General features: G+C 43.7%; 1 protein-coding gene across 5 annotated transcripts; it reads left to right on the top strand.

Annotated features, from left to right (window-relative positions):
- Window positions 1–1,888: 1,888 nt before the first annotated feature.
- Window positions 1,889–6,599, top strand: LOC141488602 (DNA-binding protein RFX5-like). 5 transcript variants are annotated; one of them, XM_074188809.1, is made up of 10 exons: window positions 1,891–2,426; window positions 2,837–2,992; window positions 3,220–3,253; window positions 3,439–3,521; window positions 3,731–3,853; window positions 4,070–4,189; window positions 4,327–4,408; window positions 4,675–4,876; window positions 5,181–5,272; window positions 5,377–6,592. In XM_074188809.1, the coding sequence occupies exons 2-10, from the start codon at window positions 2,880–2,882 to the stop codon at window positions 6,316–6,318; spliced, it is 1,791 nt and encodes a 596-aa protein (XP_074044910.1). In that variant the 5' UTR covers window positions 1,891–2,426; window positions 2,837–2,879; the 3' UTR covers window positions 6,319–6,592. The 5 variants fall into 5 exon arrangements, with proteins under 5 accessions (XP_074044912.1, XP_074044914.1, XP_074044911.1 ...); XM_074188811.1 differs by lacking the exon at window positions 4,070–4,189 and having other exon boundaries at window positions 1,889–2,426; window positions 3,224–3,253; window positions 4,782–4,876; window positions 5,377–6,599; XM_074188813.1 differs by lacking the exon at window positions 4,070–4,189 and having other exon boundaries at window positions 1,889–2,426; window positions 4,782–4,876; window positions 5,377–6,597.
- Window positions 6,600–19,413: the final 12,814 nt, after the last annotated feature.

Here is a 19,413-nt window from a genome sequence, read left to right as displayed (position 1 = left end):
TGCTGAAGTCATTAAAACATTGGTGAATCCCTTCCCCCCACTTCATTTTGAGGCTGTGAGTTAGTTCTTCATATAACTACCACCTCCTCTTACTCTGCGCACAATGCTGGAACAAAAGCTGCAATCATTTTTCATGGTCTTTTTGCAAATCCTTCACCAGGAGTGCTGCAATACAAGATGCTAAAAAGTCCCATGACCTGTTAAGACACACAGTGAGGTCAGTTCCATAAACCCCTTTATTACCTTTCCAAGGAGAACACGAGCTGGTGTTCCATGGGACTGCAACTAACTTTATTAGAGCTTCATTAATACAAAAAAAAGTCAAACTGTACAGAGATGGTAACAAAATAGCAAAGAACCAATACCTTTCTCACCAGAAATTAGTGTGCTCATGTCATCAAAAGATGGGACTTTCCTTTAATCTAATGTTTGTCCTTCATTCTCAAAGAAGACATCAGGGAGGTGATGCCATGACAAGCGCATGAATTGGATTTGAGTGAGGGGGACCGTGCCAGGTCACCAGTCTCACTTTTTCCTCCAGAGCCATCTGAGTCCGGTGGTCAGATAGGAAACAGGATTATTGGAGATGACCCTGGACGGGAGACAATCAGGGTCAAGTGAGTTACCCAAGGACACACAACTCCCATCTTCCTGACTCCAAGGCCAGTGCTCTCTCTACTGTGCCACCTAGCTGCTCTCTTGGTGGGGCAATGTGGTTAAGTGATTTTAGCTGGAACCTGAAGAAAACAGGAAAGCCTGGAAGGAGAGAGTCAGTGAGAATAGAGTGGAGAAGTAGAGTAGAAAGCCTGGACTGGAGAGTTAGACTTGCTGGATGAAGTGCTAGGAAGCTAATGTGGCTGTATTGAAAGGGGGAAAGGGGTGAGGAGGCAGTGAGGTTGACAAGAGGCAAGGCAGGAGGGCTTTCAACATGGGAGGATTTTATGTTTAAGCCGGTAGGTGGCAGGGAGCCACAGAAGTTGGCTGTGCTGGGGCGGGTGGTTTAGTAAAGACTGGAAGATTAGGAAGACCAATTTGGCAGTTGAGTGGGGGAACGGCTTGGAGTAGAGGGAGGGACAACAGACACTCTAGTGGGCTCCTGCCAGAGTCCAGGAGCCATGTGGGCTCCTATGTCAGAAGAGACAAGGAGGCAAATAAAAGGCTCTGGCAACAGGTTGGCTATGGGAGTCCCGAATGTACCTCGGATGCCAGTCTGGATGACGGGAGAAGGGTGATGCTTTAGGAATAGAAACCCCCCCACACACACACACACACAGGATTAAGAAACTCTTCTTACACCAACAAGAGTGCTTGACAAGAACCATGGTTATCTGAAGCTTCAAGAGAAATGGAGGGAAGACATGGCTTCAACCCCATGACAACTCAGAAATGACCAGGGTGTCTGGAGGGTCTGTCCACACGCACACATGTGCACCCGTGTCTATATGCACATGTGTGTCTCGCTTATAGGTACTATGCGTACACGTGTGTCCACTCGTGTGCAAAGAGCCTGTGTCTGCACTGGCTTATGTGTACCTACGTCTGTGTCCATTCACTTTGTGTAGCCATGTGTACACGTGTGTCATTCATACACCGTCTACACTCACTTGTGTGCCCGCGTCACACACACATGCACGCACACGCACACACACGCATACACACACATGCACGCACACACACGCATACACACACACACGCACGCACACACACACACACACACGCACACGCACACGCACACGCGCGCGCCTGGGCCAGGCCTCCGGGGGCCTCTCTCCGGCGGGCCGAGTCCACCTGCGCAGTTCGGGGAGGGTCCCGGGGCCCCGGCCGGATTGGCTGGACGCCGCCGGTCAGGTGACTCGGCCTTCGCGATCCTCGGACCCGGCCATCCGCCCCTCCTCCGGCTCGGGCTGGGGAGGGGAGGCGCGTGGGAGCGGGCGCGACCCCGGGGTCCCCGGCGGCCCTCGGGCGGCCCCGCGGGCCCCTGCCCCCCCCACGCCCGCCGGGCTGTCCCGAGCCGCTGACAGAGGGGAAGCCTCCAGGGCCGGGGAGGGCACCAAGACTCCGGGGCCCGGCGGCCCGGCCGCGGCCCCTTTAAGAGCAGAAGCTCCCGGCGCTACCCGTCCCAACCGACCCCAACTTAACCGAAACCCAACCCGGACTTCCCCGTTACCGCTCAAATATTGCCAACTTTGGATTTTCCCTCCCCCGCTAGCCAATCGGATCGCTGTTACTAGGCAGACTTGAGTTGCTGCCGAAGCGAGCGACAGGCTCGGTCTCCGAGAGGCGGCAGGAACCAATAGCAGACGGGGCCGGCTGGTGTATCCGGGCAGATTGAGTCGGAACCGACCAATCCAAAAAAAAAAAAAAAAGGCCCAGGCAGGAGCGGGGAGCCGGGCCGTGAAGCCGACCCAGAGCCGAGGGGCTCCGAGGTACTTTCTCCCTCTCCGTTTCCTTTCTTTCCCCGCTGGGAAGAGGAGCCGGTGCTCGGCGCCGGGGGGGGCGGGCAGCGCGCCAGGAGGGCTTGGGCTGCGCCTCCAACTCGTGTGCCCCCCCCCGCCACAAGCCCCCCCATCTCGGGACCCCCCTCCCCGCGGGCCTGCCCGGCCGCGCGCCACGCCCCTTCCCCACTGGGCGACGGTGGGGGGCTCCTGCCCCCGCCGGGCCCCGACACTGGGGGGGCGACGGGCCGCTCCCCCTCCGCCCTCGGGCGGCCCCATCGCCCCCTCCTCCCCCGGGGGGGCCGCTTCGGAAGAGAAAGTTGCGGGGCGGGCGGGGCGGGCGGGGCGGGCGGGGCGGGCCGCGTCTCCTCCTCCTCCTCCTCCTCCTCCTCCTCCCCCAGGGGCTGGGGAGGGTCGGGAAGACGCCCCGCACCGGAGGCCAGCATGGCCGAAGATGAGGCCGACGCCAAGAGCCCGAAGGCGGGGGGCGCGGCCCCGGGCGGCGGGGATGCGGGCGAGCCCACCACTCTGCTCCAGAAGCTCCGAGGGTCCATCTCGTAAGCACCCCTCCCCTCCCCCCGGGGCCCTGCCTCGGCTTTGGGCTGGGATCGAGGGGGAGGGGGCAGCATCCCGACCTTGGCAGTGGCCGGGCCTCGGTTTCCCCCCCTGTCAAGTACGGCGGGGGCACTAGAGGACACCAGGTGCCAGGCTGACGCCCCCCATCAGACCCCCAAGGCTCGGCTCCAGTTCTCCCTGCTGAGGGTCAGCTTTCTCTTTCCCACAGCAAGGCGGTACAGAGCAAAGTGGAGGGCATCCTGGTGAGTACCGTGGGGCACGGCGCCCTGCAAAGAATGGGTTCACAGGGGCAAAATGGGAGGCCGCCCAGCAAGGTGACCTTGGACCAGTCACTCAAGCTGATGAAGCTGGGCTGTCTTGCCCATAAAATGGGGGGGGACACTCAGCTTCCCCTCCACCTCTGCTCACCCGCTTTCCCCAATCCCAGCAAGACGTGCAGAGGTTCTCGGACAACGACAAGCTGTATCTCTACCTTCAGCTCCCCTCGGGCCCCAGTAGTGGAGACAAAAGGTAAGGAGAGAGCCAGGGCATCCTGGGTTCCATAGTTGTCACAGACCAGGTGCCTGCTGATCTGGATTGAAGGAGGGCTGGGATCTCCTGGGTTTCTGGTGTCCTGGGCTTGGATTGTTTTGGGGTACGCAAGGGTATATTCTGATGGGGCTGGGCATTATGGCGAGGGTCCTCCTGGACCCTCCATGACCTCCTCCTTTGACCCTCAGCAACCTGGAGCCAAGTGCCCTCAGCCACGAGGAGTATATGTATGCCTGCAAATGGATCCGAGATCACCTGGAAGAGCACACGGCCACCTGTTTGCCCAAACAGGATGTTTATGATGCTTATAGGTGTGTGAGGGGGAAGGGATGCAGGGCAGTGTGGGAACTAAACACTGAGGGTTAGACCTTTGTTTCTTTCAGCTTATTGCCATCCCCAGATCTCCTCCCTGTCCCCCCCAACACACACACACACACACACACACACACACAGCCAACCATAATCCCTTCTTCTCATTGGTCTGTCTTCTTCGGGCACCTGGCCATCATTGATCCCACCTTACCCAGGAGATACTGTGAGAGCTTAACCGGCTGCCGCCCACTCAGCACTGCCAATTTTGGCAAAATCATCCGGGAAATCTTCCCTGACATCAAGGCCCGGAGGCTGGGAGGCCGGGGCCAATCCAAGTATCCTTGGATGGAAATGTGGGAAAATGAGAGCTGCAGAACCACAAGATGCACATTTGGTGGGGGGCACAGGGAGTGCAAAAATATGAAGGTATTAGAGTATCCCTTTGGGGGGCTTCTCCTTAACTTAATACCAGATACTGCTACAGTGGTATCCGAAGAAAGACCCTGGTATCTATGCCACCTTTGCCTGGACTTGACCTCAAGGGTTCAGAGAGTGTGAGTAACCCCAAATGCTACTCTGAGATTTCTCCCTCCCATCCCTGGCCAAGAATCTCCCTTTGAAGCCTGACTCTGTGGGGAAGCTTCCTAGCCTGCTTCCTAGCTAAGCTATCCTATGGCTAGGCTGGGGCTACAGAGCATCTAGATTCAGTCCTACCATCCCTTCCCACCCCACAAGACCTCAAGGGTCTGAATCCCTGGGGAGGGCTCAGGGGCCTCCCCAGGCTTGGGTAGCTAGGCATGTTGTCATCTGCCACCTGTAGCCAGAGTTGGGCCCAGAAGTGGGTCCAGGTCCTCGAGATGAATTAGTGGAAGCAGCATGTGCCCTGACCTGTGACTGGGCAGAGCGTATACTGAAACGCTCCTTCAGCTCTATCGTCGAGGTGGCCCGATTCCTGCTGCAGCAACATCTCATCTCTGCTCGATCTGCTCATGCCCACCTGCTCATGGCCATGGTGCTTGCTGGTAGGTTGACTCTCCTTCCATTGGTGTAGAGACACCCTAGACATTATCATTTCCCTAGTAGCCCCACCTAGGGCAGTTAGGTAATGCAGTGGGTGGAACACTGGCCTTGGAGTCAGGAGGATCTGAGTTCAAATCCAGTTTACCTTGGGCAAGTCACTTCACCCTGACTGCCTTGCATCCAGGGCCATCTCTAGTCCTTGTTCAAATCTGGCCACTGGACCCAGATGACTGTGAATGTCAGGCATCACCTCATTTCTGGTTTTCCTCCACATCCTCACGTTGGAAAAATCTTGTGCTTCTTCAGATGAACCTGAACGGCTCCCAAGGGATCCCTCATCTGCTACCAAGAATGGTGTGGAGAACCCAGATGGAAGAGCCTCGAAAGGTCAGCCCCAGGTGAGAAGGCTGAGAAACCCTAACTTTTAGGGAATGAGATGAGGGCTAGGTAGGATGGGGTATGAAGTTCTACTACTTTCAACTTGCTCCTTCACTCTTTTCAGCCCCCCAAGGAAATGGAGCCCCAAACAGGGTCTGCCCCCCCAGTTAGAGGGGAGCGAAAGAAAACTGCAGAAACATCCGCTCCAGCAGCCAGCAGCCCCCAAGTGAATGCTCTGGTTGCCCGACTGCCTGTGCTCCTTCCACGAGTACCCCATCCACAATTTCCTCGGCCTCTCCGAGTCTCCCCACCAGTCCTAGCCCCCAAACTTCCCTCAGGTACCTTAAAAGTCACTACACTGCCTTTGCCCAGTGGGGCTGGGGTAGCCCAGGGAACTCTGCCTATCATCAACATGATTTTGCCCACTGTATCTGCTGTGCCTATATCTGGGCGAGCTCCCCCAGAAAGTCCCATCCAGCCCCAGGGCCTTGAGAAAAATATAGTGATAGGCCCAGGGGTGGACTTGGGACCACGGGGCAAGGGAGTAAAAAGAACAGCTGAAGTGCCTATGAATGACCCCAGAGGACAAGAGCTAGTAGCCAAAGTATTAAGCCAGGATACAGAAGAAGTAGGGATTGATGCCAAGCGTAAAAGAGGGCGTCCTCGAAAGAAATCAAATGGTGAGCGGGAACAGAGCTCCTCCCCTGACAAGCCACTGCCTGCTACTGACTCTGCCCATTCCCCCAGGGTCCCACAGGAGTCTGGGGGCTGTGGAGGAGAGAATGAGCTGACTAGAGGGTCAGGGGAAAAGGAGAGAAAAGTGCCTTCTCTTGGCCAGAAAGATAGTAGACCTAGTGCCCAACATGCCAAAGAAATAGGGGACAAAACTCTTGTCACTCCTAAAGTGAGTGTCATTAGGGGCAACAAGAGCTGGGGGGAAATCCCCCAGGCCATGGGCAAAGAGGCCATAGAACCCCCAGGGAAAGGTCATAAAGATTCAAAAGGGAATGTGTCCCAAGGCTCCCTAGTCTTTGGACATAAAGATCCCAAAGCAGCACCCCCTTAATAGTCTGAATATGCCTACATGCACCCAATCTGTCCATCTAAGAAGGATCCTTTCTCTCTGATCCTGCTTATTTGGCCATACCCTTCCCAAGGAAGACTTGTCATAGTCCTTCCCCTTATGGACTTCTGTGTTCTTCAATCTGACCGTGTCTTGCCCCTCCCATTGCCTTTCCCAGCGTAGTGCCCTTGGCTTCAATGCTACTTACCAATAAACCTGCCATGCCCCCTACCTTGATCTCGGTGCCTTTCTTTCAGGGAGTGTGAGTACCATAGATGAGCTTAATGTTTTCTCAGTTTATATGAGCCATAAAGAGCCTTAGAAAGCATCATAGGCCTGTAGGGTTGAAAGGACTTAGTTACCCCCAAAAGGGTCACTAAAAGCTGACTCACAACATATATGTGTGTGTGTGTGTGTGTGTGTGTGTGTGTGTGTGTGTATGTGTGTGTATATATATATATATATATATACATATATATATATATATATATATATATCCTCTCTTCATTCAATTTAAAATTAAACTGACATTCATGGTCACTGAAATTTTCCCAGTTCCTTGCACCATCCCTCATTCTTGTCAGAAATACAATTGCAATGTATACATTCCTGTGTATGCAATAACACACATGAATATGGACATGTAATCACTGCAGAGTGAACGTAAGCATGTATGTACTTGGGAATGGAGGAGTAATACTTCAGGTAAGTCATTTCCTGAGATATTGAGGGAAAGGTTAAGGATGAGAAAAAGTAGAAAATTTTCAACTTTTCAAATTTTTAATTTTTTTCAACTATCAACACATCAAAAAAATCTGACATTCTGAGGAGAGGGAGGATTCACCAAAACTATTCATAAAATTTAGTCATTCTTCAATGGGCTTTTTTATCTAATTATTTGCTCCTAAAAAAAGTGCTAAAATATTTTTGCTTAGAGCCTTTTTTATAACTGAACTCCTTGAGATATGTACCTCTAGCAATGGGATCTCTGGGTTGAATATGGACATTTGTAAGTCACTGTCTTTACATAATTCAAAATCTCAAGAATGATTGCACTGACCAATTCACAACAATATATTAGCATGCCCATCTTTCCATACCCCTTCAACATGAACTATTCTCATCTTTTGTCATCTTTAGCAATTTACAAGGTATTAAAGTTGCTTTATTGACATTTATTTTAGTGATTTGGAACCTTATTTCATATAGTTTGCAATTCTAATGAAAACTGTTCATAGAACTTGCATTTATTAAAATCTTGTACTCAGCAGTTACAAGTTCAAAAAAGCAAGACAATCCTTACCCTCAAAGATCTTACATTCTAACAAGGGAAGACAATACATGATAAGAGTAGTGGTGTTGAGGAATGTTCTTAGGGAGGCACTGGGTAGGTAAATAGAGCCACATAAGATTGACTGTGCCCTTTCTGGCACAATGCAGAAGTTTATTTTGCATGACTACATATGTATTTTTCTTGTCTTCTCTATAAAGTAGTGAAGAAAACACGGAACTGAAAAATGTTTCATATATAACATCAAATTGCCATTTTAAGAAGCGGGGGAGAGAGGGAGAAAAATATGGAAATCAAAACTTGGGGGATTTTTTTTGGCAAGGCAGTGGTGTGACTTGCCCAAGGTCACACAGCTAGGTAATTAAGTTTCCGAGCTGCCAAAACTTTTTTAATGTTAAAAATTATCAAGGGGCAGCTAGGTAGAACAGTGGATAAGAGTACTGCCCTGGAGTCAGGAGGACCTCAGTTCAAATTTGACCTCAGATACTTAATAATTTACTAGCTGTGGAATCTTGGGCAAGTCACTTAACCCCTAAAACAAAAAAAAAAAGTTAAAATTATCCTTATAATTGGAAAAATTGTATTTAAAAAATAAAAAAGCTATGTGCTTTCCAGAAATAGTTATATTAAGTTGATTACAGTTCCTAGAGATAGAGGCAGAAAGGAGCATACAGCCAAAGTAAGCATACTGGGTTTGGGCTGGGCTAATAACTTTTACCAGCCAGAAACTAAACTTTAAGGGAAGAAGATTATCAGAAAAGGAATAGGACAAGAAAGATTTGTCCTATATATAACATGGAGGTATCTGTACCAGCAGTGAAGTAAGGGGCTGAATTTGGAGAGGAGAAATTTGGCAAAATTTGAGAGAAATGGAAGAAAATTTAAAAGAATTGTCCAGACACAGGACAAGATCCAGCGTTAACTTCCTTGGGGGGGGGGGGGTTGTAAGGCAAATGGGGTTAAATGGCTTGCCCACGTCACACAACTAGGTAATTATTAAGTATCTGAGGACAAATTTGAACTCAGGTCCTCCTGACTCCAGGGCCGGTGCTCTATCCACTGTGCCACCTAGCCACCCCTACTTCCTTGTTTTAAGAGAAATAAGGTCAAAGACAAAAATATAAAAAAAAAAGTCAATTGGGATTAGGGAGCAGAGCTTGAAGATACAAACTCAAGTGGGATAGGGAGGAGTTAGTAAGAAAAGGTAAATGCAACATAAAGAAATTTAGAGAGTAGATTACTTGGCTGTAAAGTTTTAATCAAGTTTTACTGGGAAAAAAACATACCCCCCCAAGTGTTTTTTTAAAGTTAAAAATCTCATCCATTATGTAGACCTAACCAAAGATATAGGGGGGTCCCCAAAATTTTGGGAGGCCTATATAAACATTTTTTTATTAAAAATATTTAATAAAATTAATGGGCTCATGTGAGATATAACAATTTGTCAAGAAACACTTAAAATAGCTTGCAACATTCATCTCTACATAAGTATTGTGATTTAAAATACTTAATTGTACAAATGACTATATAAATTTGGGACATTACTGTAATCTTTGCAGATCTTCCCCTCCCCTGGTCCAAATTTTCTGGGCTCTTTTTGCTTCATTTGCCAAATCTGAACTTCTTTTCTCAATTCTCATCGTTCTTGATCTTTTTTCAGCCCTTGACACTGTTGATCACCTTCTTCTACCAGATACTCTCCTTTCTTTGGTTTTCTGACTGCTTCTCTTTATTCTAGCTGGATTTTTAACCAAGTCAAACCTTCTAACCATGGGTATTCCACAGGGTTCTGTCCTGGATCCTCCTCTTAATCCTCTATACTATGTTACTTGGCATCTTTATCAGTTCCCATAGATTCAATATCATCAAAATGCTGATGCTTCTCAAATCTAGTCTCACATCTCCAAATACCTACTGGATTTTTTTAAATGGATATCCTAATTATTTTACATTTTAAACAACATGTCCAAAACTGGACCCATTGTCTTTTCCCAAAAAAATCTTCCTCCCAACTTCTGTGCCTGTTGAGGGTACCACCATCCACTCAGTCACCCAGACTTGTAACCTAGTTTCATTCTGGACTCCTCACACACATCTTCCACATTCAAACTGTTGCCAAGGCCCTTTAATGTAACTTTGATAACATTTCTCCTATTCACGTCCCTTCTCTCTTCTGATACTACAACCACCACTTTATCACCTCATCCCTACCACTAGCAGAATAGGGACTATCATTTGCCTTTCTTTGTATCCCCAGTGATTAGCATATACAATAGGTACTAAATGTTATTGACTAAGTCTGACCAAGTCCATTATGTGGAACCATCAACTTCCTGCATTCTTTACACTATACAAACTAAAGTTAAATTAGCTTTCTGGTTTGTCATATTGTACTGTTTAAACTCAGTGTGTTGCATTATATATTGAAAATACAAATGTGCAAGCCATTCCCTAACTGACAAATGGTCAAATGATATGCAAAAGCAATTTACAGCTGAGGAAATCAAAGCAATCCATAATCATATGGAAACAATTGCTCCAAATCATTACTTATTAGAGAAATGCAAATTAAAGCATCTCTGAGATACCACCTCATACCTCTCAGACTGGCCAATATGACCAGAAAGGACAATGATCAATGTTGGAAGGGATGCAGGAGATCTGTGGGTGGAGCTGTGAACTCATCCAACCTTTCTGGAGAGCAATTTGGGACTAAGCCCAAAGGGTAACAAAAAGGTGCACACCATTTGACCCAGCAATAGCATTACTGGTATTCTCTGAAGAAATGATAAAAAAGGGTAAAAACATCACTTGTACAAAAATATTGATAGCAGCCCTGTTTGTGGTGGCAAAAAACTGAAAATTAAGTGAATGTCCTTCAATTGGGGAATGGCTTAACAAACTGTGTTATACGTATGTCATGGAACACTATTGTTCTATTAGAAACCAGGAGGGATGGGAATTCAGGAAAGCATGGAAGGATTTGCATGAATTGATGCTGAGTGAGATGAGCAGAACCAGAAAAATACTGTATACCCTAACAGCAACATGGGAGTGATGATCAACCTTGAAGGACTTGCTCATTCCATCAGTGCAACAACCAGGGACAATTTTGAGCTATCTGCAATGGAGAATACCATCTGTATCCAAAGAAAGTATTATGGACTTTGAATGAAGACCAAAGACTATTACCATCAAATTAGAAAAAAAAAATTATATTATTATGTAATTTTACGATCTCATATTTTTCTTCCTTAAGGATATAGAATCAATGTAAACACTAACAGAATGCCTTCTGTGGGGGGGGGAGCAAGAATGGGGGAAAATTGTAAAACTCAAAATAAATAAAATCTTTTAAAAAAAGTATCTGTGCTGTTAAAAAAAAAAAAAAAAAAGAAATGTGAATTGAAAGTCAAGCTTCAAGTAATGAGCCTTGTCCAATCTGAGGCCGGTTTACTTACATAAAATCCAGGAACTGATCCGCTTAATATCCCAAATGTCTAGCATAATGTCTTACTCATAACAGATACCTCAAGGGGTGGCTGGGTGGTGCAGTGGATAGAGCACTAGCCTTGGAGTCACAAGTACCTGCGTTCAAATCCCATCTCAGACACTTAAAATTACCTAGCTGTGTGGCCTTGGGCAAGCCACTTAACTCCATTGCCTTGCAAAATCTTAAAAAAAAAAAAAGATACCTCAGAATTGTTTGTGCTTGTCACTGAAGAGACACAGAAAGAAATAAACAGAGCAATTTTATACTAATGCTGTTTTTATTTTGAAAGGGAAAAAAACTTTGTAGATTTCAAAGACTGTAAATATCAGCATTAAGTTATTTCTAAAAAATACCTTTATTACTACTTCTAGTGTGAAAGCAAAGATATTCTTGAAATTCAGTTTTCATTATTTGCAAGGGAAAAAATTTTTCAACTCTGTGTCAAATTTCTTTTTAACAGGAAAAAAAAAGTCTTCCTTTCATGAACTCATATCTCCATCTTGTGGTCTTTTAGAACATTGCCATAGTAAACTTTTAAAGTTATATTCTGTCATTTGAACACTTAAGCAATTAACAATGTTCATTACCTCTTGGTTTTTGCATCAAAGTCTGTTGAAAATAAGCCAGAGGGGCGGCAGTGGATAGAGTGCCAGCCCTGAAGTCAAGAGTACCTGAGTTCAAATCCAGCCTCAGACACTTAATAATCACCTATCTGTGTGGCCTTGGGCAAGCCATTTATCCCATTTGCCTTGCAAAAAAAACTAAAAAGACAAAAACAAAAACAAAAACAAAAAATCACATGCCCTGTGATTTCATTAGCATGGCAACCCCTGGTTTGGGAACTTTCAAAAGATGGCTTATGCTATCCAATTTAACCTCATTATTCCTACATTGTACCCTCTTCCAGCTATATGGATTTGCCAATCTCTCTATAAAATAAAAAGCAAATTTACAAGTGTATGTCTTTATAGCCCACCATTGAAGTCTTATTCTGATGTCTCATTGTGGCCCAGAAATGACTGTAGGATCTTGGAAATATGCCACCAAGAGCTCAAGCTTTAGAAGAATCTATAAAGATGGAAAGACCAAACATAGAACTTGAAACAACTCCCTTTTGGTGGAGCTGTGAACTGATCCAACCAAAATAGAAAATAATTTGAAATTACAAAAGAAAAGTCACTAAACCATTTGACATAGTCATTTCACTACTGAGCATAGATTTTTTTTTTAGGTTTTTGCAAGGCAAATGGGATTAAGTGGCTTGCCCAAGGCCACACAGCTAGGTAATTATTAAGTGTTTAAAAACCGATTTGAACCCAGGTACTCCTGACTCCAGGGCCGGTGCTCTATCCACTGCGCCACCTAGCCGCCCCCTGAGCATAGATCTTAAGGAAGGAAAGACAAGTCTGAGAAATAAATATCAAAAGCTTCACAGAACTAATTTTTGGGGGGGGTAGGTAAAAAATGCTGAGAACAAAATGTATGTCCAGAAGAAGTCACCTAAGATAATCAAGTGCCTTGAGTCCATGACATACAACGATCAGCTAAAGATGTTAGGGATATTTAATCTTTAGAAAAGAAAACTCAAGGGACAAATGCTGTTTGCAAGAACATGGCAGGGAAATTAAACATGTTGTTTGTCCCCAGAGGGAAGTTCAGGAAGTTGCAAATTTTTATTCTCAATATTAGGAAAAACTTTCTACCGATTCAAACAATTTAAAAGTAGAATAGGCTGCCTAGAGGAGTCTTTTAGCAGAGACTAGACAGCTGCTTGCCATCATAGTACATTATAGTGGATATTCCTTTCATGTATGTATCAGATTAGATGGCCACCTAAGTCCTCTCCCAACCCTCACATTCTGTGATTCAGGATGCACCTGGAAAATAATCAAAAAAATTGTGGTATGTGGGGGCAGCTAGGTGGTGCAGTGGATAGAGCACCAACCCTGGAGTCAGGAGTACCTGAGTTCAAATCGGTTTTTAAACACTTAATAATTACCTAGCTGTGTGGCCTTGGGCAAGCCACTTAACCCCATTGCCTTGCAAAAAAAACCCTAAAAAAATAAAAATAAAAAAAATTGTGGTATGTGAATATAGAGCAATACTACCATACTACAAAAAACAACAGATGGAAGGAATTTAGAGACACATCAAAGACTTGTATGATCTGACAGAGTTAAAACAAGCAGAACTAGGAGAACAAATGACTGTAATAACTTCAACAAAAACAATGAAAGGTAGCCAGACTCTAATTAAAAGACCCTATCTTGTTACAGAACAGATGAAAGACAAATCTCCTCTCTTTATAGAGAAAGGTGGATGACTAAGGGTGAGGAACGCTGCCAATACTATCAGGTGCAGTTGCTATGTGGGTTGGTTTTTCTTAACTGTTTTCCTTTGTTAACAGGGAAAATTCAATGGTACAAAAGAGAGGTACAAAGTAGGAAAACACAGTGGTGTAAAAAAATAGAAAGCAGCCACAAAAACTTTATAAAGAAAAAAGTACAGGTCTCAAGACATATCATGTCATGTTCAACAGTTCTACTTTAGTGAGGCTCATCTCCAGAAGGTTTACTATCATGAAAGATGAAATTTTTTTTTGGTTGATCAGTTGGGTTTTTTTGGCCACAAAAGTTTATAATGATCTAGAAAGTTATAGAAGAATCACTATCTGTCAGGGGACATTGCTATCCTAGTAAGTAAATCACAGGTCTTCTGAAGTCTGGATGTCTTCTGCTAAGCCATCCATGTCCATCACTTCTTTTTTTCTTTTTCTTTTTTTTTTTTAGGTTTTTGCAAGGCAAATGGGGTTAAGTGGCTTGCCCAAGGCCACACAGCTAGGTAATTTTAAGTGTCTGAGGCCGGATTTGAACCCAGGTACTCCTGACTACAGGGCTGGTGCTTTATCCACTGTGCCACCTAGCTACCCTCCCATCACTTCTTTCAAGACTTGTTTCAAAACTACTCTGAAAAGTTTTCCTCTAAGCAAGCTGGGCACAGTATGCTCTGCTATTTTTTCAACATCCATTTATGGATGATTTCAAGACATTTCTTATCTGTGTACTACTATCCCAATTCTAATCTGTATTTCACCAGTAGATAGTCTTAATTCTAGGGAACTCAATATGATAAAAAAAAAAAGCTTGAGAGAAAAAGGATTATAGATTTACAGGTGGAAGAGACATGTGTTTTAATTCCCAACTTTGCCCCTTGATAGCTATGTGACTAAGCAAGTCACCAAATCTCTTTGGGCCAGAATTCTCTCATCTGTCAAATTAAGAGGATTAGACCAGAAGATTCTTTTTCAGGTCTAAAATTTGAGATCAAGCAGGGGCTTTTTAGATGTACTTTTTAGGTACATCAGAATTGGGAACTTTGAGTTCCTTTTGTGGCTAAATCACTGTACTGGGGGCATGACTTAAAATCAAAAGATGAATAAAACATTCTTCTTCTAGGAACTTAATAATCTCATGAGAGAGATAAGACACATACCAACAAATGAAATGCTACAGAAAGTATTAGAAATAGATGAGGTCTGATGTGCTACAAAAGGAGGTGAAAATTACTTCTGCCAAGAAGAATCAGGTAAGGTTTCTAGAAGAGATGGCTTTTGGGGAAGCCTTGAAGGACCGACTAATATAGGCTGTCCACAAGTCTAGAAGGGAGGAGGTATTTCAGAAACAGAGAAGGCAGAAACAAAGTCATGTAGACATGCAGGTATAGAGGACATAGGAAGACAAATAGTTTGCTATGCCTAAAATGTAAAGTAAATAAGAAAAGGAAAACAGGAAAGGTAATGTTGGAAATTAACTATAGAGGATTTTGAATGATAGGATCAGAAGTTTTAATTTCATCATATAATACAAGAAGGGAAAAAAGAAGACTTCACCCTAGTCAAATCACACGTGGAGTTCTGTATTCAGTTCTGGATATACCATATTTTAGGGAAAGCTGGAGAACATCTAGCAGAGGGAACCCAGAATGGGAAATGGGTTCAAGTTCATGCTACCTGAGGATGAACTAAAAGAAACAGTAAAAGTTCAGCCTTTAGAAGAAAAGACTTAGGTGGAGGGGTAGGGGGTAGGGACAAATGATGACAATCTGAAAAGATTAAGAGGGGTATCTTAAGGAAGAAGGACTTGACTCTGGGAGTAGAACTTAGAATGATGTGTGGAATTTCCAAGGCAACTTAACAATCTTAACTCTGCAAAAGTGACTAAAACAGTCTCTAGAGATAACAGGTTTAACCTGACTGGCAGTTGTCAAAGAAAATGAAGATAATACATGATGCTTGCATCAAAGAGGGTATTTTTCTAGTTATAGTTTATAGACTAGTAGGGCTTGGAGGTCCCTGTCAGTGCTGTGATTTCATTACTTGTATCAGGAAGAGTTTGCAAAAGAGAAGAAAAAGGGGCGGCTAGGTGGCGCAATGGATAGAGCACTGGCCTTGGAGTCAGGAGTATCTTGAGTTCAAATCTGGCCTGAGACTCTTAATAATTACCTAGCTGTGTGGCCTTGGACAAGCCACTTAACCCCAATGCCTTGAAAAAATCTAAAAAAAAAAAAAGAGAGAGGAAAAAGGGAAGAAAGACAACTTGAACACTAGGGGCAAATAGACCTGAGATCTTTGCTTTTTTATTGTTTTTTTGAATGTTACAATTATCCCCCCAATCTCGCTTCCTTCCCCCCCACCCTCACAGAAGGCAATCTGATAGTCTTTTCATTGTTTCCATGCTATATATTGATCAAAATTGAATGTGTTGAGAGAGAAATCATATCCTTAAGGAAAAAAAATAAAATATAGCAAAAATAGAAATAGCAAAATGACATAAGATACCTTTTTCCCCCCCCGAAATTGAAGGTTAATAGTCTTTGTTCAAACTCCACAATTCCCTCTTTGGATACAGATGGTATTCTCCCATTGCAGATACCCTAAAATTGTCCCTGATTGTTGCATTGATGAAATGAACAAGTCCATCAAGACTGATCATCAACCCCAAGTTGCTGTTATGGTGTACAATGTTCTTCTGGTTCTGTTCATCCCGCTCAGCATCAGTTTATACAAATCTTTCCAGGTTTCTCTGAATTCCCATCCCTCCTGGTTTCTAACAGAATAGTGTTCCATGACATACATATACCACAATTTGTTCAGCCATTCCCCAATTGATGGACATTCAATTTCCAATTCTTTGCCACCACAAACAGGGCTGTTACGAATATTTTTTTTCAAGGCAAATGGGGTTAAGTGGCTTGCCCAAGGCCACACAGCTAGGTAATTATTAAGTGTCTGAGACCAGATTTGAACCCAGGTACTCCTGACTCCAAGGCCGGTGCTTGATCCACTGTGCCACCTAGCCGCCCCTGAATATTTTTGTACAGGTGATGTTTTTACCCTTTTCCATCATCTCTTCAGGATATAGACCCAGTAGTGATATTGCTGGATCAAAGCGTATGCACATTTTTGTTGCCCTTTGGGTGTAATTCCAAATTGCTCTCCAGAAAGGCTGGATGAATTCACAGCTCCACCAACAATGCATTAGTGTCCCAGATTTCCCACATCCCTTCCAACATTGATCATTGTGCTTTCTGGTCATATTGGCCAGTCTGAGAGGTGTGAGGTAGTACCTGAACTCATTTTCAAAGAAGATGAATTCTTTTTTAAAGAGGAAGCAGAAGCCTGTTATCCAAGAAATGATGATAGGGTTCACACATGGCATCAGATGTTCACTATTTCAGTAAAGATCAAAGGAAGAAGAGACTGGTGATATATGTTAGTGACTCCCTATTGTGGGATACTGAAAAAGCTATTTGTTGACCTGGTATAATAACAAATAAATGCCTGCTACAATTCCTGGGGCATACATCCAATTTTCAATTAAAAGTCTTCCAAGACTTGTCAAACTAAATGACAACTATCTACTTTAGTTATTCATATAGGTGCAAATGATACTTCTGGAAAGAATATTAAAAGCAATGATAAGATCACAAAGTCACAAAGTACTGGGGGCATGACTTAAAATCAAAAGATGAATAAAACATTCTTCTTCTAGGAACTTAATAATCTCATGAGAGAGATAAGACACATACCAACAAATGAAATGCTACAGAAAGTATTAGAAATAGATGAAAAAAAACAACTAAAATGCTTTAGGTGCACATGTGGCCTATGTAATTGCTACCAATCAAAGGCAAAGGTTTCAAGAGGAAATTACAGATCTGAGAAGTGAACATCTGATAAAAAAAAAAGCGGTGTTTTGAGGATGGGATTTGGATTCCTGAGCTACAACTTTAAATATAAGAATGAAGGACTCTTGGTCAAGATGAAATAAACCTAAACAAATGCCAGTAAAAATATATTGTAAATTCATTCAAGGAACTTCAATCTAAAAAGGAAAAGAAGAAAAGGAAAACTGTCTATATCCACCAAGCTAGATACAACAGGAATATTCTTTCTACCAAGAATGCAGAAAGAATATGTCCACAGTCAGGCCCACAAATTCACAGCATACAAAATAGAATTCATAACCCATAGTCCCCTTGACCTATATACAAGTACACAAAGTATAGGTAACAAGCAGGGTGAACTACAGATGTGAATGTAAAAAAGCAAACTTGACCCCATGGATATGACTAAGTCTTAGTGGGATATGAACTAGGACTGGATTATGGCTATGGAGAATAATATTCTTATTTAAAAGGGGTAAAGTAAGTAAAAGGGAGAGCTGAGATAGACTAACTATATATTAAGAATATATACTTATCAGAAGAAATTCAGGACCCCAAGTGTGGAAATTTAAAGTGGCAGAAAACATAAGTGAACTGACACTGGAGTATTATCATCTGGACAGAAAGATGAGAAATCTGGGGAACAGACAAGAAGTGTGGAATGCAGGCATGATCTAAAAGTCATGGAAGACTTCAATTATCTACACATCTGCTATGACTCACTGACAAATGATGAACAGCAAATTGTTTCCTGACTTACCTTCATGAACATTTTATCCTTCTACAGGTAGAGAAAGCAATGGGAAAAACTGCTCTTCTACACCTGATGTTCAGTTGGGAAAGGATGCAATCCTGAGAAGAAGTAACCATTCCATCTTAGAATATATGCAAAAGGAGAGGAAATTGTCTAATGTATACCTTGGATTTAGAAAGAACAGATTTCAAAGGATTTAAAGAAAATTTATGCAGGTTTCCTAATTCTTCAAAGGAAATACAGTCAGGAAGGATAGAAACAATTCTGATGATGGAGGGAAAAAGGGCATTCGTTGACCAATACAGCAAGCACAGAAGATGAAAGCAGGTCAGATTAATAAGATATACATGTTCCCATTGTTGTTACTGCAATACCATCACTAATGATATATAGATGACTCTCAGATCTACTTGTCTAGCCTTCTTGCTGTTGTTTGCCCTTTGTTCTAAAAGAGGACCAAGATAGGCAAGTGCCTTAGATTTAAATGAGGGCGGCTGTGCAAAGTCACCTGTCTCACTTTATCCTACAGAGCCACAGGGGTCCAGTGACCAGATATAGATCGGGATGACTGGAGATGGCCCTGGATGCATGGGAGATCTTGGCCTTTTTAAGCTAAGTTCTCTTAAAGGATCTTCTCTTTCAAACTCCAATCTTGCATCTACAATTTATTAGATGACACTGTTGATTCCAATAGTTTTAAAGACAAAACACATCTTTACAAAGCTGTATTTGGAGACCATGTCTCTAAATGGATGTCCCATAATCTGTTTTTTTTTTGTTTGTTTTTTGTTTTTTTTGTAAGGCAATGGAGTTAGATGTCTTGCCCAAGGTCACACAGCTAGGTAGTTATTAAATGTCTGAAGCCAAATTTGAACTGAGGTCTTCATGATTCCAGGGCCAGTGCTCTATCCACTTCAGCACCTTCCCCCACAATAATCTCTTTAATTCAACATGTCCAAAACATTTCTCCCCTAAACTCCCTTCTCTTCCAAAATTCTCTAAACTCCCACACAGGCCCACAACTTCAGAATCATTTTTGACTCCTCAAATGCTTTGCCACCTATATTCAATCAGTTGCCAATTCCTATAGTTCCTACTGTCAGAACATTTTTCTTACATATTCCCTTCTCTTTTCTGACACTGCCAGCACCCTGTTGCCCACCCTTATCACTTCATACCTGGAGTAATGCTGGGAGGAAGGGGCTGCCTACCTCAGGTCTTTCCCCATTCCAATCCATCCTCCATTCAGTCATCAAAATGATTTTCTTGAAGTCCAGCCCTGACCATCACCCTCAATTTTCACTAACTCTTCAAATATAAAACCCTATTTGCTTT

This window comes from Macrotis lagotis, chromosome 5 (assembly GCF_037893015.1).
Source record: "Macrotis lagotis isolate mMagLag1 chromosome 5, bilby.v1.9.chrom.fasta, whole genome shotgun sequence".
Lineage (NCBI taxonomy): Eukaryota > Metazoa > Chordata > Mammalia > Peramelemorphia > Peramelidae > Macrotis > Macrotis lagotis.
The sequence above is the reverse complement of the archived record's forward strand: the minus strand, read 5'-3'. Positions and strand labels throughout refer to the sequence as shown.

Coding starts and splice junctions, on each gene's coding strand:
- LOC141488602 (XM_074188809.1), top strand. CDS start 2,880: ATGGCCGAAGATGAGGCCGACGCCAAGAGCCCGAAGGCGGGGGGCGCG. Junction 4,409..4,674: donor ACCTCAAGGGTTCAGAGAGT/GTGAGTAACCCC, acceptor TGCCACCTGTAG/CCAGAGTTGGGCCCAGAAGT. Junction 4,877..5,180: donor CATGGCCATGGTGCTTGCTG/GTAGGTTGACTC, acceptor GTGCTTCTTCAG/ATGAACCTGAACGGCTCCCA.